Source organism: Amblyraja radiata, chromosome 14, assembly GCF_010909765.2.
Source record: "Amblyraja radiata isolate CabotCenter1 chromosome 14, sAmbRad1.1.pri, whole genome shotgun sequence".
NCBI classification, from domain to species: domain Eukaryota; kingdom Metazoa; phylum Chordata; class Chondrichthyes; order Rajiformes; family Rajidae; genus Amblyraja; species Amblyraja radiata.
The window spans coordinates 22390766-22417325 of record NC_045969.1 but is presented as its reverse complement, the minus strand read 5'-3'; the positions used below and the strand labels follow the sequence as shown (position 1 = coordinate 22417325).

The following is a 26560-nucleotide window of genomic DNA, read 5'->3' as shown; positions in this document are numbered from 1 at the left end:
ACTAGTTGTCAATCTTTGTCCGATTGTGCTCTAGTGCAGAGCCTCAGAGCATCCTACCTTGCTGAAGCACATTTATTAATGGAAGCTGCTATTTTTATTTCTAAGATCTATTACATTACAGCATAGATTGTTCAAAATTATTCCAATGGCTGGGCAGAGCTTTCGGGAATGAAAGGTGTGCAAAGATCTAATTTCGCCAAGTCAGAAGACTGAACTCAAGATGCCATTTAAATAATAATAATAATAATAATAATAATAATAATAATAATAATACACCTTATTGTAAATACATACAACAACATTTCAGGCAAACTGCCCAAGCGGAGATCCAACGTATCAGATAAATAATAACCACAATGAAAACAGCAAAAACAGCAAGAAAAAAGTCAAGTCGTCAGAATGTGCAATATTTCACAGTATGGTGTTACAGCAGTATGAAATATTGTCTGTGGGGGGTGTGTATTCAGTGCAGAGTTGCATCAAAAGTATCTATCTTTGCACCATCAGCAAAATCCATTCTTCTCTTCCACATGTTGTCCCTTGGAAATAGGCAACGTTTCGGGCCGAAACCCTTCTTCAGACTGATGCAGGACGGTGGTGGGGGGGGGGGTGGGGGGGGGGGGGGGGGGTGGAGACGGGAAGAAGAAAGTAAGAGGAGGAGCCAGAGGGCTGAGGGAGAGCTGAGAAGGGGAGGAGACAGCAAGGGCTACTGGAAATTGGAGAAGTCAATGTTCAGGCCACCGGGATGCAGGCTGCCCAAGTGGAATATGTGGTGCTGCTCCTCCAGTTTCAGGTGGTGCTCACTCTAGCAATGGAGGAGGCCCAGGACAGAAAGGTCGGATTCAGAATGGGAGGGGGAGTTGAAGTGCTGAGCCACAGGGAGATCAGGTTGGTTAATGCGGACCGAGCGGAGGTGTTCGGCGAAACGATCGCCAAGCCTACGCTTGGTCTCACCGATGTAGATCAGCTGACATCTAGAGCAGCGGATGCAATAGATGAAGTTGGAGGAGGTGCAGGTAAACCACTGTCGCACCTGGAACGACTGCTTGCGTCCTTGAATGGAGTCGAGGGGGGAGGTAAAGCGACACGTGTAGCATCTCCTGCGGTTGCAAGGGAAAGTGCCCGGGGAGGGGGTGGTGCGGGAGTGAAGGGAAGAATTGGCCAGGAAGTTACGGAGGGAGCGGTCTTTGTGGAAAGCAGACAGGGGGGGGGAGATGGGAAGACGTGGCGAGTGGTGGGGTCACGTTGGAGGTGGTGAAAATGACGGAGGACTATTTGTTGTATGTGACGGCTAGTGGGGTGGAAGGTGAGGACTAGGGGGACTCTGCCCTTGTTCCGAGTGGGGGGGATGGGGAGAGAGAGCAGTGTTACGGGGTATTGAAGAGACCCTGGTGAGAGCCTCATCTATGGTAGGGGAGGGGAAGCCCCGCTCCCTGAAGAATGAGGACATTTCCGATGCCCTGAGGTGGAACACCTCATCCTGGGAGCAGATGCGGCGTAGACGGAGAAATTGGGAGTAGGGGATGAAGTCCTTACAGGAAGCAGGGTGGGAAGAAGTGTAGTCTAGATAGCCATGGGAGTCAGTGGGTTTATAGTGGATGTCGGTCAAAAGTCTATCACCTGCGATGGAGATAGTGAGGTCAAGAAATGGTAGGGAAGTGTCGGAAATGGTCCAGGTGTATTTGAGTCCCGGATGGAAGTTAGTGGCGAAGTTGATGAAGTTAGTGAGTTGTGTTCGGGTGCAGGAGGTAGCACCAATGCAATCGTCGATGTAGCGGAGGTAGAGGTCGGGGATGGGGCCCTGGTACGTCTCGAACAAGGATTGTTCGACGTACCCTACAAAGAGGCAGGCATAGCTGGGGCCCATGGGCGTGCCCATAGCTACACCTTGTGTTTGGTGGCAATGGGAGGAGTCAAACAAGAAGTTATTGAGGGTAAGGACCAACTCCGCTAGGTGGAGGAGAGTATCAGTGGACGGGTATTGGTTGGTTCTCCGGTCGAGGAAGAACAGGAGGGCTTTGAGACTATCCTGGTGGGGGATGGAGGTATGGAGTGACAGGACGTCCATGATGAAGATGAGGGGATGGGGTCCTAGAGAAGGAATGCCTGGAGACGATGGAGAGTGTCTGAGGTGTCTTGAACATAGGTCGGGAGGGATTTAACCTCCCATGATAGGATGGAGTCGAGGTATGTGGAAATAAGTTCGGTAGGGCACGAACAGGCAGAGACAATGGGTCTACCAGGACAGTCAGGTTTGTGGATTTTGGGGAGAAGGTAATATATATGTATATATATTCCTGCTTTCAAAGCAAAGTAACTTGCTTTGAATTTTCAGCCAAAGTTAATCCCTTGTAGAAATGGCGATGAACGAACCTTGTACTGGGAACATCTTCTTTTACTCCGCTTACAATGTAAAACCATGGGAAATTTCAATTGTTTAATTCTTGAATGTCTGGGAGGATTGACAAGGAAGAACTTGTTAAAAGTATGTGCATCCAAATGATCAAATATCAGCGATGGTAGTACTGTTCTATGCATGCCAGCGATGGTAGTACTGTTCTATGCATGCCAGCGATGGTAGTACTGTTCTATGCCAGCGATGGGATTAAATCCAAAGAAGATGTTACCATAAATGGGATAAACAAATAGTAACATCCTGGCGCTTGCAATTATGAGATTATTTATTTGTTTTGTCATTTAAGGGTTAATGAAAATATCAGAAGAACTGATTACAGTACATCTTGGCTTCCTGATAAGTAATGGTCTCCCAAACACGAAGAATCAAGGTGTAAATTCCCCATGACACAGCTTTGTGGAAACATTGCCCAGAATTTGCCAAGGAGTTCATGCTCCATTTATTAGACATTCTCACCATCCATCAGCTCAAACCTTTTGCGTCTTAACTTGCTGAAAATGCAGGTTGAGAACTGTAGATTGGTTATTGCATGTGAACCAATCAGAGTAATGTACTACCACTAACTCCACCTTACTGTACACTCTATATTAACACTCACTTCCCATATTATGTAGTTACACCAGTGGTAGAGATGAACTAACAACGTATTGTACTGTACCATTATGACTGATGATTAAAGCTGACTTTGAACACCAGACTGTGTCTGTACAGCTCTCTACAACAACTACAATACGAGGTTAATGGTACTTTGGGGAATTTGGTGCAGAAGTGAACCTGCAACAAATGGCGCATTGCTAGAGTTTCTGCCTTACAGCGCCAGAGACCCAAGTTCGATCATGACTACGGGTTCACATTCTCCCTGTGACTGCGTAGGTTTTTTCCGACTGCTCCGGTTTCCTCCGTCACAAAAACGTTCAGGTTTATAGATTAATTGGCTTCTATGCATTGTCTCTAGTGTGTAGGATCAAACTAGTGTACGAGTGATCATTGGTCAGCGCGGACACAGTGAGCCGATAGGCCTGTTCCCACACTGTATCTAAAAAAAACTAAATAAAATCCCATTGTGATGAAATGCAAAATAATGAATAAAAGCAGAGAAAATTGAATGAAATGGGTTCAAACTATATATAAAGATGAATATAATAAATTGAAAGAAAATGTAGATAAAGAGAGAACACAGAAACAGAAAGGAAGACAGAAATTTTAACATTTTGAGTTAACGCAGTCTCTTTGACAATTTACTATCTGCAGGAAAAAGTCACCAAGATGGTCTTCATTGTCTGAATGGAGGTGACAAAATTGAATTGAATTGAATTGAATCTTTTATTGTTGTTGCCTGCAGCCATACATGTAATAATAACAACACACAATAAACACAAATTAACATCCACCACAGTGAGTTCACCAAACACCTCCTCACTGTGATGGAGGCAAAAGTCTTAGAGTTACTATCTCTTCCCTCCTGTTCTCCCTCTGCGCTGATGCGATACCCCACCGGGCGATAGTAAGTCAGTCCCGCGGTTCAAAACATATCGGAAGAACTCCAACATCAGTGTTAAAAAGACCAATACGCTTTTAGATACCATATAATGGCATTTTAAATGAGATAGGGCACTAATTTTGGTTCAAGGTCATTGTGTACCCTCACGCAACATGGCAAAATGCATCATTAGCAGTGGCTAAGCAGTTGCATTCTGACCAAGAAATTAACGAATTTGCATTCAAAGAAAAGCTAATTGTGTTCTCAGAACAAGTAAGCAGAGTTCTAATGAAAGATTGAACCCGTTTGTGGCCCATGTTGTTGCGGGAACCTGCCCTGCTTCAACAGAAATTTCTACTTTTATTTCAGATTTCCAGCATCTGTTGCATTTTACTTTTCGACATCCACAGATATCTTACATATATTGAGACGAAACTAGAGCTGGTCTAGCAAAATGGGACACTAGCTCACTAGCTCAGAGGATCATCCACAGGGCATCAGGAGAGTACTCTGGGAAATGTGATGTTGCAGAACACCAAGCATGCTCAATGATATTGAAATGCATGCTTGCTTTGTCATCACCTGCACAAACTTGTACTGTGTAGAATGAGGCCAGTGAAAAGCATGGTGTCCCGTGAGTTGAGACGAGAAGCCCTAGCCCTGTTTTGCCATTATTTAACTGGGCGACTGTCAAGGAGTCCAAAATATCCATCTTTTTCCTGGTAAATGCCTTGTTAGCTAGAGACCTTTCCCAGCATCGCCAACCTGGATGTCAATGCATCAGACTTCCCATAATAGATTCCCTGCAGGCCCTGTAACATCCCTCTCCAGTCGTCTCTGTGACTGGGTCCACTCTGCACCTACCACAATCATCCCTCCAGTACTCAGCTATCCTCATGTCCCCAGTCTACCACTACCACACCCACCATCCCCTAAACATCAATCACCTTCCCTCCATTCCCCAATCTATTCCAGATATTGTAGAGGTAAACCCTTTGTTCAGGTTTCCTTGTGCCTGGCCTATACTACCACATATAACATCCAACATACAAATAGAATGCTCTGTCCAAGAACCATACATACAAAATACAGGCGCGAAAACCATGTACCTTCCCACCCAGGAACATCTCCGGTGCTCAGGCCAGTATATGTTCAGGTACATTACAATTTCTAGGCCAAGATGCTTATCACATATGGCTAAAACATTAGATCTGTATTCTTTGGAGTTTAAAAGAATGAGAGGTGATTTTATTGAAACATACAATATTAAAAAAGCATGAAAGGTTAGATAGTAAGATGTTTCCACCAGTGTGAGAACCTCAAATGAGAATATAGTTTCAAGTTAAAATGGCAATCATTTAAAGCTGAGCTTCAAAGGAATTGTTTCTCGATAGAAATCTCTGGAATTCTCTATCTCAGAGGGTTGTGGAGGCTCGATCATTGCGGTTTATTTTAAGAGGAAGTGATAATTTTTTTCGGAAGATCAGGGAATTGAGGTTTATTTAGAACAACATAGAAGAGAAATTGAGATCCGAGGCAAGTCAGCCATGATCAGATTGAATGATAGAGATGCCTTCAGCAGTCAGGAGATCTACTTTGTTCCTATATTCCTGTATTATTATGTTCATAATCAGCAAAGGAATGAAGAATGGCAAATAACAAAACTGATAAAGAAACATGCAAATAAGGGTGTGTTCTCTTGTGAAACATTACTAAGTAATGCCAAGCTGATGCCCTGATATATTAATTGCACAAAAATATCTAATACGCTAGGGGAAATGCAGGAAGTTGAATTCTACTGCTATCAGGGAGGTAGCAAGTCAAACCAGATCTTTATCACACAATCTTTATACACGTAATGACACAGAATTTGATACTCCAGTCCTGTGGAACTGCAAAGGTAAATACATCTGAAATAATAACTCATTAAACAGGTTTATTGGTTTATCTTTAGTTTGGCATCTAACCAGACCTTAAAAATGACCTTCCAATTGAAAGCATTATGAATGTTGCTTGAGAAATATTTTCCAATCCCACTGTTAAATCAGCAAAGCTTCAGAGCATGATTGCAAAGGTCAGCAAAATTATACTTGAGTGGTCCTGAGTTAACCAAGATGAGTTCAATCACAGTGAACAAGCAAGTATCCTATCTTTAGAAGCTCACAGCAACTAGGAAAACAGCAATAACCAACAGCACTTATAAATTACTAATATGGACTTTGGCTACACTTTACACTTTGCAATTTTCTGATGAGAGTACAGGGAAAGGAGAAGGTATTTATGTTTCAACGTTCACAAGCTCAGGACTCCCTCACACACTTTTGAAGAAACTACGGCATAGTTTGCCTCTGGGCGAGCACCAACGAACAATGAGGCATAATTACCTAATTGGTCTGGTGTTATTGCTTGAGGGATAAATGTTCTTCCTCAGATCGTGAGAGGGGCAGAGAGTTGGTAGAAACAGGCCCTTTGGCACTATTCATCAATGACGACTGTGATGTGAATCCCATTTTCCTGTATTTGGCCTATATTCCTCTATTCCTTTCCTATCCAAGTTCCTGTCTATATACATTAAAAATGCTGTGACTGTACCTGCCTCTACCACTTCCTATGGCAGCTCATTCCATGTATCTTCCCACCCCCAACTCCATGAAAAAAATTGCCTCTCAGATCTCCTTTTCTCCTCTCACTTGGTTCTCTAGATTTAGACTCCCTTGCCTTTGGATAGTTTTACCCGATCTACTGTATGCCCCTCATAATTAGCCTGAAGGTAATGGCTCTATTGCTGGAAGGGTGGATTAGCTAAACTGCCTCTTTATAGACTGACGAGAACACAAAGGGCCAAATGGCCTTATTATCTGTATTAAATATTTAATGAATTTATGTTTGCTGTACATGAAGCTGTGAATATCTATTTTTCTGAACACCATACCTTTGATATTTTCCCCAAATGTTGGTTGTTACGCATGCTGATGGAAATGTTCTCAACATGGTTCCCAATTTTCGTGGGGCTACTTACACAAGAATGCCAAACCTAGAGTATTCCATACAGTTCTAATCACTACAGAATGTATGTGTTAGGGTGCAGAGCAGTGAACATTGATGATGGTGAAAATTGATGATGCTAAATTTTGAAAAGTAATCATGCTTCAGTGTTGAATTGATATGTGAGATTCACCTACAATGCCAGCATTGATTTTCCAATTAACTTCTGAGAGCCACACATGTACACACACACACACACACACAAACACAAACACAGAATCATCCAAGATAGCAGATGGCCATGACAAAAGCAAAATATCAATTTAGAGTTTCTTTGATTCACTTTCAGTTGAACTGATTTGAAGAAAAATCAGCGATAAGGCTATAATACATCAGTGAGCTTCAATCGCCTCTGCACTGTTTGGTTTGGCTGTGTCCATTTTTGAGGGTAAATGGGTAATGAATAATCAGATCTGAAATAACAGGAGAGGAATCAAAACCAGATGTGCAGAGTGGGTGGGACAGTAGTTGCTATTGATTATGTGGCTATTTTTGAAACTTGCTTTTTAAATAAACCTCTGAAAAAAATATATAATTTCCAACTTGGTCAAATTTGGATTATTACATCCAGAATTGTTGAGACTAAATTATTAAGCAGCTACTGTAATCAGACGAGAACTATTTTGCACCAAAAGCTTAAGCCTTGACATATAAATAGAATGCTGTGTCTGTAAATAATCTCTGCCTTTTTTTGGATATGAATATGCTGCATATTGCATCTTGAAAACATGCAACTCTCAACTCAATTGTCCTCGTGTTACATGCATCCCATATTTAATGAAATATAGACAATGTTTCAATGCATAGGCTCCTTTGATTTTGTCTTCTGTGCCCCTTCGATATAGCTCGGTTCCCATTTTTTTTATTGTTGCACCCCAGAGAATTATTCCTCCATAATCCCCAACTACTCATTCAATTTATTAGTTTGAAATCTGAGTTGGTCATAAAGTCAAACAGTACAAAAGCAGGTCCTTCGGCTCAACGTCTATGCCGACTAAGATCTCTAAGCTAGTCCTATTTGCCTGTGTTTGGCCCATATTCCTCTAAACCTTTCCCATCCATGTACCTGCCAAAATGTCTTGTAAATGTTGCCACAACTACTACCTCTGACTGCTTGTTCCATATCCACCACCCTCGGCGTGTAAACATTGCCTCTCAGGTTCCTATTAAATCTTTCCCCTCTCAACCTAAACCAATGCCCGCTATTCCACACAAAATTTTATACACCCCTTTAAGATCGCCCCTCAACCTCTGATGCTGAAATAATCAAAGTCCAGGCCTGCGAATCCCTCTCCATAGGTTAATGCCCTCTTTCCTAGATGGAAAGTGTGACCAACCTGAACACAATACTCCAAGTGCAACATTACCAAAGTCTTGTACAATCGTAACATAACCTCTCAACTTCAAAAATCAATTCCCTGCCTGATGAAGGTCAACGTGTCAAAAAGCCTCTTCATCACATTAACTACTTGTGATACTACTTTCAGGAACAATGCACATGTACTCCTTGATCCCTCTGAGTAGAAGGCTCAACCCTCCTTATGCCCTATCATTCATCGTGCAAGTCCAACTCTGGTTTAACTTTTCAAAATGTAATGCATCACATCCAAATTAAACTCCATGAACCATTTCTCAACTCACTTGACTTGTTGATCAAAAGCCTGCTGTAATTCTTGATAACCATCTTCACTGTCAACAATACCACCTATTTTGGTGCAAACTGAAATATAGGCATTCCATTGGGCCTTTTGTACCTGTCCCTAATTTTTTCATTCTCTAGTCTCTGCATCCCAAGACACTATGAACCTTCTTTGCTTCTAATTCTACATCATTTTGAAAGTATTCTGTTCTAAGTCCGTCCCTTCATTCACAAGGGTCAAGACTAGCACATACTGTCCATCTCTTACTGCCCCTTGGCTAGCTCATCCTTTTCAGAGGACAGTTAAGATCAATCACATTGCTCAGTGTCCAGTCACCTATAGGCCAGATTGAATAAAGAAGATAAAGAAGGCAAGTGTTCTTTCCAGATGGACCAGGTAGGATTTTACAATGGCACGGTGGCACAGTGGTAGAGATGCTGCCTTACAGCGCCAGGGACCTGGGTTCGATCCTGACTACAGGTTCTTGCCTGTACAGAGTTTGTACGTTCTCCCCGTGACCTGCATGGGTTTTCTCTGGGATCACCAGTTTCCTCCCACACTCCAAAGATGTACAGGTTTGTGGCATAATTGGCTTGGTATAATTGTAGATTGTCCCTAGTATGTGTAGGATTCTATTAATGCGCGGGGATCGCTGGTCGCCCCAGTGTCGTGGGCTGAAGAGCCTGTTTCTACGCTGTATCTTTAAACTAAACTGCTAGTTTAATAATCTCAAGGTCACATTTAATTATGCCAGTTTTTCATTCCAAAATGTATTTAATTACTTGAAGACACATCCCTCAACTCCTTGGTGGGATTAAACTAGTCCGTCTGGGTCAATAGTCCAATCCTCGGAATTCTAGTCCAGTAATATGATTACCATGCTACTGTATCAGCTGCATGGAGTGACATCCTGACAAAGTATTACCTTTCACTGAATCTATTATTATACTTTTCTCTTGTATTGCTTCTGTCTACAGCATTTACAAGGTTGTCAAACTTTTTGCATTAGCAAACATGGTGACTTCCTATGCTAACATCCAAGCAGATAGGGTTTCAATACAGGTCCTTGTGGTGCCTTACTAGTAGATCCTGCCAGTTTAAGTAACTGACCATCACAATGCATTGTTGTTCAACCAAATTTCTAGTTACTTGCAAGAGACCTTTACTGCCATTGGTGGAAACAAATGAATAAAAGATTGAATCGTTATTTCAAAGGTTTCAAAGGTCTTTTATTGTCACATGAACCAATTACGGTACAGTGATATGTGAATTACCACACAGCCATACGAAAAAAAAGTAACAAGACACACAACTGCATAAAAGTTAACGTAAACATCTACTACAGAGGATTCCCCACATTCCTCACTGTGATGGAAGGCAAAAAAGTCCAAACTTCTTCCTCTTTATTCTCCTGCGGTCGGGGTAGTCAAACTATCAACAGTCAGGGCAATCGAATCTCCCGCAGTCGGCGGTTGAAGCTCCCGCGTCGGGGCGATCGAAACTCCCGCAGTCGGCGGTCGAAGCTGCCGCGTCGGGGCGATCGAAACTCACGCATCGGGGCGATCGAAACTCACGTGTCGGGGCGATCGAAACTCACGCGTCGGGGCGATCGAAACTCATGCGTCGGGGCGATCGAAACTCACGCGTCGGGGCGATCGAAACTCACGCGTCGGGGCGATCGAAACTCACGCGTCGGGGCGATCGAAACTCACGCGTCGGGGCGATCGATACTCACGCGTCGGGGCGATCGAAGCTCCTGCGACTTGGAGTTCCCGAAGTTGTCTCAGACAAGAGACCACGAGCTCTGTGATGTTAAGTCCGCAAGTACCCATGCTGGAGCTCCAAGGACGATCCCTGACAAAGGGATCGCGGGCTCGGCGATGTTAAAGTCCCATCGGCTCCCCGTGGTGGAGCTCTCAATAGTCAGTCTCCAGCAAAGACTGCCTATATTTAACACATACTATTTAAACACAAAGAAGGAAAGAAGGAAGGGAGAGACAGACTGTAGGTGAGGCAGCCATTGCTGGCGCCACCTGGTTGAAATATTAATATGTGCTAATATTATTTAAATGTTTAGATATTGGGGTAAAAGCTTAGAAGAAAATCGATCCTCAATGTCAAATGGAATTCACATCTAAAAGAATGGATAATTAGAAACTAGTCAAAATCTTGATTAAAAAATAAAGCTCATAATTAATGGTTCACTTTTAGTGGTAAAGACCAGAACAGATCTGCTTCAGCAGAAGAACAATGTTTAAGAAAGAACTGCAGATGCTGGAAAAATCAAAGGCAGGCAAAAATGCTGGAGAAACTCAGCCCAACACCTCCGCTCAGTTCACAATAATCAACTACCTTCTGTGGCAGAGAGTTCCAGAGAATCACCACTCTCTGTGTGAAAAATGTTTTTCTCATCTCGGTCCTAAAGGATTTCCCCTTTATCCTTAAACTGTGACCCCTTGTCCTGGACTTCCCCAACATTGGGAACAATCTTCCTGCATCTAGCCTGTCCAAACCCTTAAGAATTTTGTAAGTTTCTATAAGATCCCCCCTCAATCTTCTAAATTCTAGCGAGTACAAGCCAAGTCAATCCAGTCTTTCTTCATATGAAATTTCACATGAATGTTCTTGGATAACCATGGCAACAGGACGCCATTTAGTTCTTCCAGACATACCCAACAAAGTTTGGCAAGTGATAGGTAGATCCAGGTGATATGGGGTGAGTGGCAGATGGTTGGAGTAAGTGACAACAGCTAGAGGTGAAAAGGAAATAAAAGGATGTCAGATGTAGAAAGAGGAGGAGTAAAACAAAGCCAGAGGGAAGCATATACGTGGAAGGGGACACTGGGGAGGGGAAATAAAAGGGAAATGTGAGACTCAGGAATGGAAGATTGAGGGGTCATGGAGTATTATTTGAAATTGGAGAATGCAATGTCGAAACCATAGGGTTTTAAGCAGCCACCCAAGCAGAATAGGAGGTGCTGTTCCTCCAGTTTGCATGTGGCCTTACTCTGGCAATGGAAGAGGCCAAGGAAAGAAAGGTACCAAGCATGGGAAGGATAGTTAAAATGTAATATGTTTATCAATCGGGAAATCCGGCAGGCTTTGGTGGACAAAGTGCAAGTATTCGGCAAAATGGTTGCCACGGGCTAACTTTGGTATCGCCGATGTATAAGAGGCTACATTGTAAGCACCAAAAGAAGTGGAAAAGGCTGGATGAGAACCTCAGTCCCATCTGGTAGCATGGGAGCCAGTAGGGTTTGGAGTAGACATCACTCAAAAGTCTGCCCCTTTTGACTTGACATGTTTGGTTAAATCTGTGGAACTTTTGGCACAGGGTTCCAACATACTAATCAATTATTTCAAAACAATTTCTTTGAAATAATTTTGTAGTAATTCTGGAACATAAAACCTTAAGCTTGGGAAAAAAATTGGGAGACCAGCATGCTTGACTTTTATCAGTTGTGGGAGCTGCTTCTTCTCCCTTCCTTCTTGATAACATGAAATAGCACAGCTCAACTACATCATTGCTGTACTTCCAAACCATGTCACTATGACCCCAAACAAATAGATAAATAATACAGTAACCACTTAATTATTCTTCCCTCTTAATGGTAAGTGGGAGTTTCAAATAAAACCTTGCATTGAAATAAAATTGTTCTTAGCAAGAGTTCTTCAAATAAATCCTTCACCATGTCCACATCATACTGCACATACGTCAGCCATCTCAGATTTCAGCAGCAATTCCCATCCAGGGAACAGGAATATTACCGGCCAGGGCCAGTAGGAACCGGGGTAATGCCTCCAGCACCGTCAAGGCAGGCTGCAGGAGGCGCCTCTGGGACACAAAGATGGACGTCGAGGGCATGGGAACTGCTCCAGTAAATCGAGCGCGTGGCCAACTGGAGTTTGGACTTTAAATAATGGCGCCAATAATGGTGGCGCCTGCATGTGTAATATATGCAAAAAGAATTTCACTGTGCGGTTGCGTATGTGACAAATAAAGCACCATTGAACTATTGAAGGTAGACAAAAATGCTGGAGAAACTCAGCGGGTGAGGCAGCATCTATGGAGCGAAGGAAATAGGCAACGTTTCGAGTCGAGACCCTTCTTCAGACCTATTGAACATCCCTCAAGCCCCACCACTGCAATTACATTTTTTTGACGTTTACCAATTCCCGCCACCTTTAAGACGTTCCATAAACATAATTTTTTTCATGTTTTAGGACCGATCCGAGTATCGCCTGTTGTGCTTTAGAACCACCCGAACACTCTTGTATGGTTTCCTAGGTCATTTTATTCAAGGTGCCAGGTTATTGGCCTGGCACCGAGGGAGTGCTGGACTGTCAACAGCACTGCATTTCAGGTAGGATGCTAAACGGAAGCCCCATCTCTCCATCTTACTTGGATGTAAAAGGTCCTGTGGCACAATTTGAAGAAGAGCAGGGCTCCTCTCCCCAGTGTCCTGGCCAACATCCATCCTGCAGCACAAGAACAGAGTGCCTGGTCATTATCACTTGCCACATTCTCCAATTACATAAGTGAATGCACTTTAAAAGCACTTCATTGACTATAAAGCATTTTGGGACAATGAGGTCACAGATGTTAACACATAAATGTAATTTTTTTTATTTCAACAATAATAATGTGCGATAAATAGCTGTTCAAATGGAGATAGTGTTGACAGTCCAGTTAAAGAGAAGTTGAATGAATACAAGAGTTAGTGGGAAAGAGAAATTACTGGTGGCAAGTAATAGGGAAAAGCCTGTGCAAAGTATATTTACCACCAGAGACAAATTGGACTTGCTTCTGTGCTGTAGGTGCTTCAAAAACTACACAACTCTCTTTGCGATTCTTACGGAAGGAAAGCATTGGCCCAGGAAAATCATTAAAAGGAACAACTAATTTTTTTTAAATGGTCCTTATTTTTTAGGTGAGTATTTTAATTATGATAAATGTTGCTCATATCAACCTAGTGGAAAAGTTACTAATACAAACAAAACAGATTTGCATAAATACTCCAGAATTACCATCAAGAGCATTCACATTCTGTTACATTATAACATCAATTCCTTTACCTAGTTGTCTGAGGAAACTGGCTTTTTGACATATCCATTTATACTAATCCTGTTTTATTTCAGTCTGCCTGTATTTCCACAAATCACCCCAGATTCTACCATTTACTTGCATATTAGCAGCAATTTACAATGGCCAAGTAAAATCTATCATCAACCTGCACATCATTGGGATGTGGAAGGAAACTTGAGCATCTGGAAGAAATCCATATGGTTACATGAAGAGCATGCAAACAGACACAGATAACATCAGAGGTCAGGGTTGGTCCAGAGCCAGTTCTACAAGGTGCTGCAATGTGCCACCATTAACTGCACAAGTTAACATCCAGCTTTCCAAGATGTTTAGAATAACTATATTTCCAAAGAGGTTCATATCATTTGAACTGAAGGGGAATACTAGATAATATCTCACATCAGCATTTGACAAAAAAAATGAGGGGTCAATTTTGTGTTTGTCTAAAATCTCTTCCCCAACTCATCATCAATAAAGCAGGTTCTTAGGTCATATATCTCCTTCCATTTGTGGGATTTGTGTACAACTGTTCACCATGTTTTATCAATCACAACAATGACAACGCTAAAAAGATACCCAAGGTCATGAAGGCGTTATATAAATGCAAGTCTTTTAATAGTTTACACGTAAATTGTATACATCAAAGTGTGGCAGAACTAGACAAAATGTTGACATTAACCCTGACCCGTATGTAACGTAAATGGTTTACCTTAAGTTTACACAAGTGTTTTATCACCCAAACAAATTGGTTTATCTCAGGCTAAACTGCAGTTTAAAAAAAAAGTACTTTCTATAGAGCAAAAACTTTGATTTGCAGGATATTTTCTAACAACTACAGAGCAATCCACAGCATACCATGTCCAAAGAAATGCATCTGAATAGTGGTCAATACTGTCATGGAAAATGTCTGAAAGCTAACTTGTGCATTATAAGGATTCAGATAATGAGTGTTCGGTAAAGCTAGAGGAATAAATAGTGACTACAACACCAGTACCATTATCTGGCTGTTCTTTAAATTGTGCTATGGGATTTTTGACATCTACTTCAGAAGAAAGACAATGCCCCAAGTTAAAACCAACCAAGATTGCATCTCCAGCAGTAAAAAAAACACCCACCCCAGCACTGAAGTGAAGGCTGAAGCAGTATTATCCGCCCTAAAGCAGACCTTGAACTTATCAATGGTCGGTTGCTGTCAACTGCACCAAGGTGAAAATCCAAGGTTGGAAGGAGCAGTGGGTATAAGTTTTACCTACACTCTGCATATTCCCAGCTTTTTATCATCGTATTCTAGGCCAATTTGTGGAAATGCAGGAGAAAATCAAAACATCCATAGAAGGCCCACAAGGTCACAGGCAGAATGTCCCTCCATACAGACAAACTGGAAGCTGGGGTTTGTCAAGCCATGAGGCAGCAGCTTTAATGTGCTGGGTGGTGGAGAGGAGGAGGGTTATTATGGATACTGGAAGGAAGTTGTTGGGTGAACTTAAAGAAAATGCCAGAAGATTCGAGGCCATGTTAATTATTAAGACTTTACAACTAGTGCAATCATCATATTTATCCTAGTATTGGTCATTTCTCTATTAGAATCAAAGGCAGAACCTGATTACGTTTTTAAAAGTTGAAGATATCATTATTAATGTTCGTTCAAGTTCAGAGACCTAGTACAATGTGCTGGTTCTATGTAATGTGTCTAGTGCTACTGAACAGAAATGAATTGTAGACACACATGTCCAATGCACAGGAAGCACCTGTTTTTGTACACAACAATACTCCTTGCCAAAGGAGGCTCTCAGATACTCACTGTGCTGTTTTGTCCCCACATGATCTCATATAAAGTTAGCAAGGAGTGAGAAGAGGGGCAAGGTACATTCTGTGATTAATTACATGCTAATTTGGTAGAGGTCAAACCCACTGACAGCTCAGCATTACGTTTCTACTTTGTCTTGATGCAGTTCAGCAAGGCAACCTTGAAATCTGAGAAGGTTTTTGCACCAATTCCTGTTAAATGTCAATCATTGCATTGAGTGTGTGAGAATATCCAGCAGGATAAGGCTTGGCCACAATGCCCTACACAGCTGAACAGCTTCATGGGATCACAGCAGCAAGGTGATAGGGTGGCACTTTGCCGCAGCGGTAGAGTTACAACCTTATCGTGCCAGAGACCTGGGTTTGACCCTGCCTACGGCTGCGGTCTGTATGGATTTTGTACGTTCTCCCCGTGCCCACGTGGGTTTTCTCCGGGTGCTCCGCTTTCCTCCCAAACTCCAAAGACATACAGGTTTGTAGGTTAATTGCCCTCGGTAAAATTGTAAATTGCCCCTAGTATGTGGGATAGTATTAGTGAATGGAGTGATTGCCAGATTGCCCAGACTCAGTGGGCCAATAGGTCTGTTTCCATGCTGTGTCTAAGTATGTCTGCTGTAGTATGAAAACAGTCACGTTCCCACTGCCAACTATCAAGCACCTATTTACACTACTTCTACACTAATCCCATTACTTTATTCTCCTCACATTCCCAGGACCACACTAGATTCTACCACTCATTTGCAAATGAGGAGAAATTTACATCAGTCAATTAACTTAATCTGCCTGAAAATTGCATATCTGGGGATTCACAATAGAGCAAAGCTGATATACAGGAAGTAGCTTAAATGGAGTCAAACTTTCTCAAAGGTTTTGAAAATTTTGGGTGTGAGGAAATAAAATAAAATCCCACAGTGACATTGGTTCAATGTCATTGTGTTCTGTACGTGCTCACATTTCATTTGTTTGCTGTGTGCCTTTCTATGATAACGATATCACACCCGAAAGTTCTCATCAAGATAACCTCCTACATTTCCTTCCCAAACCACTGCACTGAGCAACTGTTACCTTTGTGATTAGTCTTCAGGTCATAATCTTTCCCCCTCCCATGGGTGAACTCTTGTGATTTCTAAACGGTAAACTACCTTGCCCTTGTTTCTGCCCATCAGCTTCTTGCGCAGAATGTAGTGCAGCACAAGAACAGGCCATCCATCCCACAATGTCTGTGCCAAACATGATGCCAAGACCAACTCTTATCTGCTTCCAGATAATCCATATCCCTCCATTCCATGTATATCCATATACCTATCCAAAAGTCTCTTAAATGCCACTATCATATCTTCCTCCACCACTGTCCTTAGAGGCAAATTCCAAGCACTCGCCACACTCTGTAAAAAAACTTTGCTCACACGTCTCCTATAAACTTTGTCCCTTTCACCCTAAAGCTATGCCCTCTTGTATTTGATTTTTCCATCCTGGGAAAAGGTTCCAAATGTCTACGCAATCTATGCCTCTCAGAATATCAGGTCTTCTTGCAACCTCTCGCATTCCAGAGAAAACAATCCACATCTGTCCAACGTTTTCCTACAGCTAAAACCTCCTAGTCCAGGAGCCATTCTAGTAAACCCCTCTGGGGAGGACGGGGGTGGGGGGGGGGGGGGGGGGGGGGGGGGTAGAAGAAGAGGAGGGGGGGTAGAGAAGTGAGAGGAGGTATGGAGGGAGGGAGTGACGGGGTAGGGGAAAGAAGAGGTGAGGGAGGGGTTGGGGGACCGTAGGTAGAGAGCGGAAAGAAGAGGGAGGAGGTGAGGAGGGAGAGGAGGGGGAATAGAGGGAGAGGAGGGGGGAGTGGGGAGGTAGGGAGTGGGAAATATACTCTTATGCTCAAATCCCCAACCTACGAAAGCAAGCAGTCATCTTTCTTACAGTTTGGCTTTCTTCCCAACCAATTGTTCAGGCGCTTTTGATTGCAACATGCGCCTTAATTTAGTTCAACAAAGAAACTGACAAGTTACTAAAGCCTTCTTTAGCGCTCTATCTACTTGTGTTGCCATTTTCAGGGAGTTATGGATTTGGACCCCAGGATCATTCTATACATGAATGTTGTTAAGGGGTCATGCCATTAATTATATATTTTCCCCTTACATCAGACCAGCAAAGAACTAACTTCCCCACATCCCAACAAAACTCCTTAGCAATTACCACTATTTTTGTCCTTTTCAATACGAGAGACATAAACTTGAACATATTTTACACATAGCTGGTTTAGTCCTCCATCATCATGTCTGGCAGGATCATATTAAGCACTAACAAATAACATTCCTATGTGCTTGGATCAAACATTAGTCCAGGACCAGTCTGATGGGCAATGAAAATCTACCATTTCTTTTCTGAATTTTTATCTCCTCTCCCCTGTTCTTTCCACCCTCACCACCAATGACAGACAAAACAAGCTCACCAACATCTCCTACCCAGTAGTTGCATACAAACATCTAAATTGGGGATAGGAGTAGGCAACTTAGCCTCTTGAATCTGATCCCCATTTAATAAGCTCACGTCTGATCTGATTTTAATTTCGGATCCGCATTCCCATTTGCAACTGTTAACCATTTCTTATCCAAAATATTTTATCTCTTTCTTGAAAGTATCCATGCCCCTCAGAGAGAAAACAATTCCCCTCACGTTAAATGGCTACTCCTTTTTAAACATGACCTCAAGAGCTAGTTTCTCCCATGAGAAATATCCTTTCAGCAGGCACCTTGGCAACCACTTCTCATCCTTAAACTCCATTATCGCCACATTCATGTATTTACCCGCCCACAAAGCCAGATGGTTTTTGTTTTAAGTTTGAACCCACAAGTTCTTGAGTTTCTCTCACCTAAAGTCTCTCGTCCAATTTCAGCTCATGCACGAGGTTTGCCAGATCTTCCCTTGAACACAATTGCACCACACTTACTGAATGTCCAGTTAGTGAAGCTCATGATCCCACACCAGGATTGGTCATAGTACCAAGAATGCCACACAACTTCAATTCAGCAAGTAGTGGCACCATAAACAGGAGGTAGAAAATATGAATACAATTCTATTAAAAAAAAAGGGTAATTCCTATACTGCTGCTTGTTATTTACGCAGTTATAACGACTGTGAGCAAGCACTTGGTCACAATGGTGAGTCAAGTTTATTGTTCCATGTAACAAAAGGTGGCAATGATGGAGAGCTACAGCCATATAGTCATAAAATCCAGTCCTAATCGAAACTGCATAATAATAAAATCAGACAAAAAATGCAAAGTCAAACATATAGGAATCGCCACACACCTTTGCTAAAGAAATAAGAAAATTAAAAAATCTGAAAATCTGAAATAGAACCAGAGAATCATAGACTGTTTATAACACTCAAGAAAGTCTTGCAGCCCCTTTAACCACCAGAGAAAATAAAAACAAAAAATCCTGGAAACACTCAGCTGGAAACAAACGCTAGAAACATTCATCTATGGCAGGAGAAACAGAGTTAATGTTTCACATCGAAGATCCTTGGTCATAACATGCAATAATGTTCTCCTGAAGTCCTGTTCTGCTGAATGGTCTTTGACCGCAAATGTTAACTTTCTCTCTCCATTTCTACTGATGCTGTCTGACCTGCTGAATGTTTCCACATTTTCAGCTTTTATCCCTGGTTAAAGTGTCTAAAGTGCTTGATGGATGGTAGTAATGACAATATAGTAAGGTTAGACAGTTTACTTTGGATTTCTGTCAGATTAATGTCAACATATGGATATGTCTAAATAGATAAATTTCTAAATCAACATACGAAACTCCAGTTCAGCCTTTTTTAATACATCTGAATCATTTACACACGATACCATCTGGCATCTATGTGGATATTTTTGCAATTTGTTGCAGTTTTTTCTAAGCATTTAGCACATAGAACAGTACAGCAGAGGAATAGGCCCTTTGGCCTGCAATATCTGTGCCGAACATGATGCCAAGACCATCTCTTATCTACCTGCACATAATCTTCCATCAGGTTTTCCCTCAACCTCCGATGTTCCATAGAAAACAATTCAAGTCTTTCCTAGGTCTCCTTGTAGTTTATAACCTCTAATCCAGGCATCAAAGTCAAAGACAAAGTCAATTTTATTCGTCACATGCACCCGAAGGTGCAGTGAAATGAATTTGCCAGTACCGATACACTTAAAAAGAACACACAATACACAATAAGATTTAACACAAACATCCACCATAGCATTCGTTACCTTCCTGCACCGTCGGAACCTCACTACCAGCGCTCGCTGCGCTCGGGACGGCTGCTATGGAGAGGGGACGGTTGCCCACCTCTTTGCAGAGTGTGGATTTTCAAAAAGAGTCTGGAAAAGTATGCAAGGGTCCCTGGAACGATTTATCCCGAACAGTTCCGTCACAGAGGACTCTGTGATTTACGGACTGTTCCCAGGGACACATTCAGAGGCTGACATCGAGTGCTGCTGGAGGGTCATCAACTCGGTGAAAGACGCTCTTTGGTCTGCCCGAGCGTTGCTCACCACCCAGCAGAGTGAGATGTCCGTCAGGGAATGTTGCCGACTGGCCCACTGCAGACTGCAGGAGTACGTGCTAAGGGACTCGCTGAAGCTTGGTGCAGCCAACGCCAAGGCTCGGTGGGGGAGGGCCACAATCTAGGGTCCTTCCGCTGCTGGACATGGGGGGCACGGTACGGTATGGTGGAGACGCCCCTCAAATTAAATTAAGGGTAGGTATCCCACACCAGGGGGCCACATGAGTTCACACGGGTAGGGGATATTTTTGTGGAATTTAAAAGACATAAACTGTATTGAACAATCTCTATAGCCTACAAAAATGTTGGATGGAGTTTTCGAACTGTGCACACATTGTATATATTTATTACTTGGACAGGGGCCACAGAGTGGCACGGGTGGGGTCAGGTTTGGTGGAATTTGACAAATGTAAAAATATTGTACGGAAAAAAATTTGTATAGTCTCTGAAAATGTCGGATGAATTTTTTGTTCGAATGGTTCATGAATTGTATATATTTATCAATTGAATAAAGTCTATTTTGAAATAAAAAAAATTTAAAAATTTGTTACTGTGGTGGAAGGCAACAAAGTTCAACCAGTCCTCCTCCTTTGTTCACCCGTGGTCGGGGCCATGAACCCTCCGTAGTCGCCGCTACGGATGGCCCGACGTACAGGCCCTCTCGTCGGGATGATCCAAACTCTGACGTCGGGACGGTCAAACACACTCCATGGCTTGGAGTGCCCGAATCGGCACTTTCTTACCGGAGACTGTGGCTTCAGGATGTTATAGGCTGCAGGCCAGTGGTCAGAGCTCTTCTCTGGTGATCCCCGGCAAGGGATCCCAATCTCCGGATGGGAAGGCCACGCCACACCCGCGGCGAGACCCTCCGCAGACCACAGCCCCATGATGTCAAAGTCACCAGGCCAGCGATCAGAGCCCTCCTCTCTGGTGACCCCTGGCAAGGGTTTGCCCGCTCGGCGATGTATCAAGTCCATGCTGCGCCCGCTGCCATAGCTCTGGTCCCGACTCCAGGAAAGGCCGCTCCATCCATGCTGTTGGGCCGCGAGGGAGGCAACATGGAAAAAGTTGCCTCTCTGTTGAGCAGGCGACTGAAAGCGGTTCCACCCTTTTCCCCCCGCACCACCACCCACACAAGACACACCAAGAGACACCTAAACTAACATAAGACACACCGAAAAAACCCCAAAAATGTTGAAATAACAAACACGCTGCTGGCAGGGCAGCCGACTCAAAGCGCCCCCACCGACATCATTCTAGTAAACTTCCATGCACCTTTTCAAAGCCATCACATCCTTCCTGTAGACAGACACAAAAAGCTGGAGTAACTCAGCGGGACAGGCAGCATCTCTGGAGAGGTGGAATGGGTGATGTTTCGGGTCGAGACTCTTCACATACATCCTTCCTGTGTTTGTGCGAATAGAATTGCAATATTCCAAATGCGATCAAACCAATGTCCCAAAAAGCTGCATCATGACTTCCTGACTCTCATACTCAATGCCCCAACCAATGAAGGCAAGCATAACATATGGCATCTTTACCACTCTATCTACTTGTGCTGACACTTTCAGGGAATTATGGACTTGGACCCAAAGTTCACTCTGTATATCAATGCTGTAAAGGTTTTAGGATTAATTACATAATTTCCCCTTACATTCGACCTCCCAAAGTGCCATGCCTCATGCCTGGATTAAACTCCATCTGCTATTTCTCAACCCATTTCTGTAGCTGATCTATATCCTGCTGTATAGTTTGACAGCCTTGCTCTTCGTCCGCAACCCCAGCAATCATGATGTAATCTGTAAACTTACTTAGCAGCCCATCTACAATTATGTCCAAGTCATTTATTTATGTTACAAACAACAGATCCCAGCAGAACACCACTGGTCACAGACCTCCAGCCTGAATATTGTCCTTCCACCAGAACCCTCAGTCTTCCATCAGCAAGCCAGTTATAAATCCATATGATCAAGTCACTGTTAATCCTGTGCATCTTTCCATGGCAGACTTTATCAAATGCCTTACTACAGGCATTTATTAATAAAGGCAAATGTATTACTGAACTTTTAATGCAATAAAACTGTGACTCGTCAAAAGAGGGGAGATTTATTCCATTCCACTCACCACTAGTTGCCTTGCAGAAGAGAAGAATCTTATGGCTACAAACAGGGAAAACAGTTCAGTCAAAAGCTTTGTTATCTGGCATTGGAAAATCAGATATACTGAGTGAACATCCAGACTGAGCGAAGGGCAGTGAGAAGGGACACCTGGGATCGACATGGGCAAACTGGTATGTTTGAGTAACCAACACTTATCCAGTCCAACATGTACCACGTAGCAACATTTTTGCTGTGGATAGGACATTGTGCCATTAATGAGTTAATTTGGGTGCTCTGCTGGGTGCCCAGATTTTTTAATTCTCGCAATGTGATACCACATGGCAGCATTTGTTGCCCATCCTTACTTGCTCCTGGTCAGGTAACCAATGGATGGCACAGTGATGCAGCTAGGGGAGCAGCAGTCTCACTGCGCCAGAGACCCAGGTTGATTCTGACCTTGGGTGCTATCAGTGCAGAGTTTGCATGCTCGCCCTGCGACCATGTCCTGCAGGTTTGTAGGCTACTTGGCCAATGTAAAGTGCCCTGTATGTAGGAAGTGGATGCAAAAGTGGGATAATGCAGAACTAGTGTGAACGGGGTGATTGATAATCGGTGTGGATTCGGTGGGCCGAAGGGCCTGTTTTCATGCGGTATTTCTAAACTAAAACAAAGCTAAACCATGCTGAACGCTCCCCTGCAATCAATCAGGCAGGGAATTCTAGGGTTTTGTTCAGTGTAATGAAAGAACAGCAATGTGCGTCCAAGTCAAAAAGATGGGAAACCCGCAAGGGAATTTGGAGATTGTGTCCAAATTATGTGTCCATTCCTCTAGGTAGTAGATATCAGGAACCTAGAATCTGCTCGTGCTGCAGCTTTGGGGTTGCCCTGCGCTTCATTCTTTAGATATGGCAAAGATCTTACACCACCAATAATTTAATAGCATCTTTAACATAGCAGAAACATCCCAAACTCTCCACACCAATACCAAACAAAAGATTGATTCCAAGCTTTGAGAGGATGCATTAGAGCTGCTGACGAAATACCTGAACAAACAGAAAGGAACCAAAGATTTAAAAAACTGCACTTGTTGGCAGGGCCGTCTTATAGGCCCCGGGCAAAGCAGTGCACTGGGGCCCCTACACTTGCAGTTTCTTTATGCCGAATCAAATATGCCGTCATGCACTTGCGATGTTCTTCTCCGTTTTCATGTTGTACAATAACATTCTACAATACATAGATTAGCATGGGGCCCCTATGTTCGTGGGGCCCCGAGCAACTGCCCAGCGTGCCCATGCGTTAAGACGGCCCTGCTTGTTGGAATCCTGAATGTAAAAGAGGAAATGCTGGAAGCACCAAACAGGAAAGGCAACATCCAAAGAAAGAGAAACAGAAGTTAATGTTCACGTTGTTTCTCATTTCACCGAAACTGCCTGATCAGGGAGGTTAAGCAATTTATTGAAGGAGATGAGAGAAGCAGAGACGGAGAGGTTTGGGGAATGTCCGAGCTTCCAGCCCTTGTCGTTGAAGTTACGGCAGCTAAATGGCGAAGCTATAAAATGCAGAGATTATTCAAAGGCCCGAAGTGAGGGTATTTCTGACGGCTGGAGATGGGGCGAAATGACCGCTATTTATGTTGAAATTTTCACTGCACAGGTGGAGACAGTGGTGGTCAACAGCAGCATGTGCCTTTTGAAAGATCAACGTTTATTGAGATCTACCATCCATACCCATCTCAAACCAGCTGTAACTTGACACAATGTTTTCACTCCACTTACAACGGAGAGACGCTTCGTGGAAAAACTTCGTGGAGAATCACACGAAAATTGATTTTGGTTTTACGAGACACGATTGAACGAGAAGGACAAAGTGATTGAACAACCCGTGACTCCGCGAGGAGTGGTTGCTGATTGATCAGTCCCTTCATGATTATTCCAAACTTTTTCCACTGCATGGGAAGGGTTTGTTCAACTGGACGGTGAGCGATATGTGTGAAACATCAAACTCGCAGCCCTGACCAGATTCTAACGAGCAAAGCGTGACTCGTTGGTATTTTGTAAGGTTTTGTTTTAAACTCACGGGAAATATAAACAAAACCCGAGCCTTTGAAGTCTGCGGTGTTGTCTGTGCAACAGAGGAAATAGCAGACGTGCGATATTGGGTGAACAGAGTTTCTTGCATTCCTGCACAAGTCATGTATATAATACCCAGCCAGAGTAACCAACACAAATTCTCAAGAGTGCGTGTATGGACACCTTTGTAATCACACTTAAGAACGAGAGAGAATAAGTATAACAGACTTACCACGCATAGGGCCGGTTTCTCAAAAAATACTGAGTCTGCCATAGTTGATGCCATAGTTGATGCATTGACTATCCACATGCACCAGTCTCTTGCGGTCAGTTGCAAAGTGTAGTGGCGGGAATTGAATGAATGTCCACGGAGCAAACTGTCAAGAGGATGTCCTTCGCTCTCACACTCCGGCGAGGGAGATTCCAGGTTCACGCCACATCAGCAGATGCCACCGCACTGAGCGGGACGAGGCGGATTATCATCTTTCGCCGTTAGCCCGTGTCAATGTTAAACTCGGTTAAACAATGTTAAACTCGGGCTGGAAGCAACAATACGACCAGCGCTGTCAGCAGCCCAAGACTAGACCACGGCAAGATAAAGCCCCTCGTTGTGAGGATGGCTCCTCGTGGGGGTGGTTCAACTGGGTGACTGGCGCTGAAACCGGCAGCGGGACCGCGCTGACTGCCCCGGGCTGAAGTGTAGCGGCTATTCCGCGTCCCCTTGTGCGCTGCGCCCGTCTACTACACGTGTGCCGCACTCTCTGACACACTCACAGCCGCTCGCTAATGGTCTCAACAGACGCAAGTACGCACGCAGCAATCAACTGAGCAAAATGGTGAGGGATTGCTGACTATTTCTGGCAGAGCGTCCCTGACAAGCCCGAATGATCTAAAAATCCATAAGCACTTCGCAACTTGCAAGAAATGGTGCGGAGTTTAATTGTCTTCAAGATAGATCCGAATTACCGATTGCTCAGCTGCCATTAACAAGCCGAAGACCACTTTGCAGCTGGGTAGCTGAAAGTGAGGGTTCGCGGGCTGATATCCAGTTCTGGCCAGCGTTCACTCATCGTGCTGTCAGTGATGCCTCTGACCCTCCTACTTACTTCTGAAACCAAGTCATAGTGGGTTCAAATCGCACGGCAGGAAGGAGCTTACACTACAATGAGCCCTGAACATAGGGGGCTTTATTTTGACTGCTCTCTCCGGCGCTTGTAAAAGATAGTGGTGCAAGTACGGGGTCACCCCCACCCCGTATTTATGCCACATCCAATAACTGAAACAAATTAAAGTGTCAATTATTTAATTGCTCGCTTTTCATATTACAGCAGCAAAGGCGTTGCAAGTCATTTCCTGAAGTGAAGAATTATATTAAATAAAACCTAAACTGTTGAGGACATTCAGCGGGTCAAGTAGCATCTGTGGAGCGAGAAACGTAGTCAATGTTGGAGGTGTGAGAGCACTTAGTTTTATTTCAGATTTCCAGCATCTGTAGTATTTTTTTCATTTACTGAAAAGTTATATTGCCGTTTTTTGTCATCCAATAACTACATTGTTTCCTTGTGTTCGCAATCCCTTGAAAAAATAATCCAATTATTTCTATTTCAATGTCTTGTATGAATTATAAACACATCAAAAATGTTTGCACACAGAGCAACACAAGCCTGTACTGAAGAGTAAACTGGTTCACTTCCGAATTCGTACACCTATAGCTGCAAAAAAGTGTGAAATATTATGTCTGGGTTGGTTTAGGCAGGGAGGTGGGAATAAGAGGAGGCCTTTCACTCTGTCAAGACCGTTCCCAGGGCTATTTTTTTAACATTCATTTTCTGGATATGGGCATCATAAGGTTAGGATTTATTGCCCACCCCTAACTCCCCTGGGTAGATGGTTCTAAGATGCCTTCTTGAACTGCTGCAGTCCTGATGAACCTCCCACAGCAATGCTGGGTTGGGAATTCCAGAATCTAAACCCAGTGACACTGAAATACTGGCCATATATTTCCGAGTCAGGATGGCCTGTGACTCAGAGGGGAATCTGTAGGTAGTTACATGTGCCTGCTGCCCTTGTCCTTCTCGTTGGTATTGTCAGTGTAGACTGTGTAAGTCACTGCAATGCATTTTGTGAACAGTACACACTGCAGCCACTATGGGTGCTGATGATGGAGGGAATTAATGTGTGGGTGGTTAATGGGATACCAATGTAAAGGGTTGCTTTGTCCTGGATAGTTTAGTTTAGATTAGTTTAGCGATACTGCACGAAAACAGGCCAATTGGCCACAGTGTCCACGTAGACTATCGATCACTTGTTTATATTTAAGAAAGAACTGCAGATGCTGGTACAATTGAAGGTAGACAAAAAATGCTGGAGAAAC

The 26560-nt window shown here is 43.3% G+C and overlaps 1 protein-coding gene across 2 annotated transcripts in view; it reads right to left on the bottom strand.

Moving 5' to 3' along the window:
• Nucleotides 1–26560, bottom strand: part of arhgap6 (Rho GTPase activating protein 6) — a 487133-nt gene that overhangs the window by 234879 nt on the left and 225694 nt on the right. Inside the window, exon 1 of one of the 2 annotated variants that reach the window (XM_033032772.1) lies at nucleotides 24419–25334. The exons of the other annotated variant lie outside the window; for it this stretch is intronic. Coding sequence (XP_032888663.1) covers nucleotides 24419–24496 — 78 coding nt within the window. The 5' untranslated portion in view covers nucleotides 24497–25334. Of the gene's footprint in view, nucleotides 1–24418; nucleotides 25335–26560 lie in introns of those variants that run through there. 2 annotated transcript variants of the gene reach the window in all.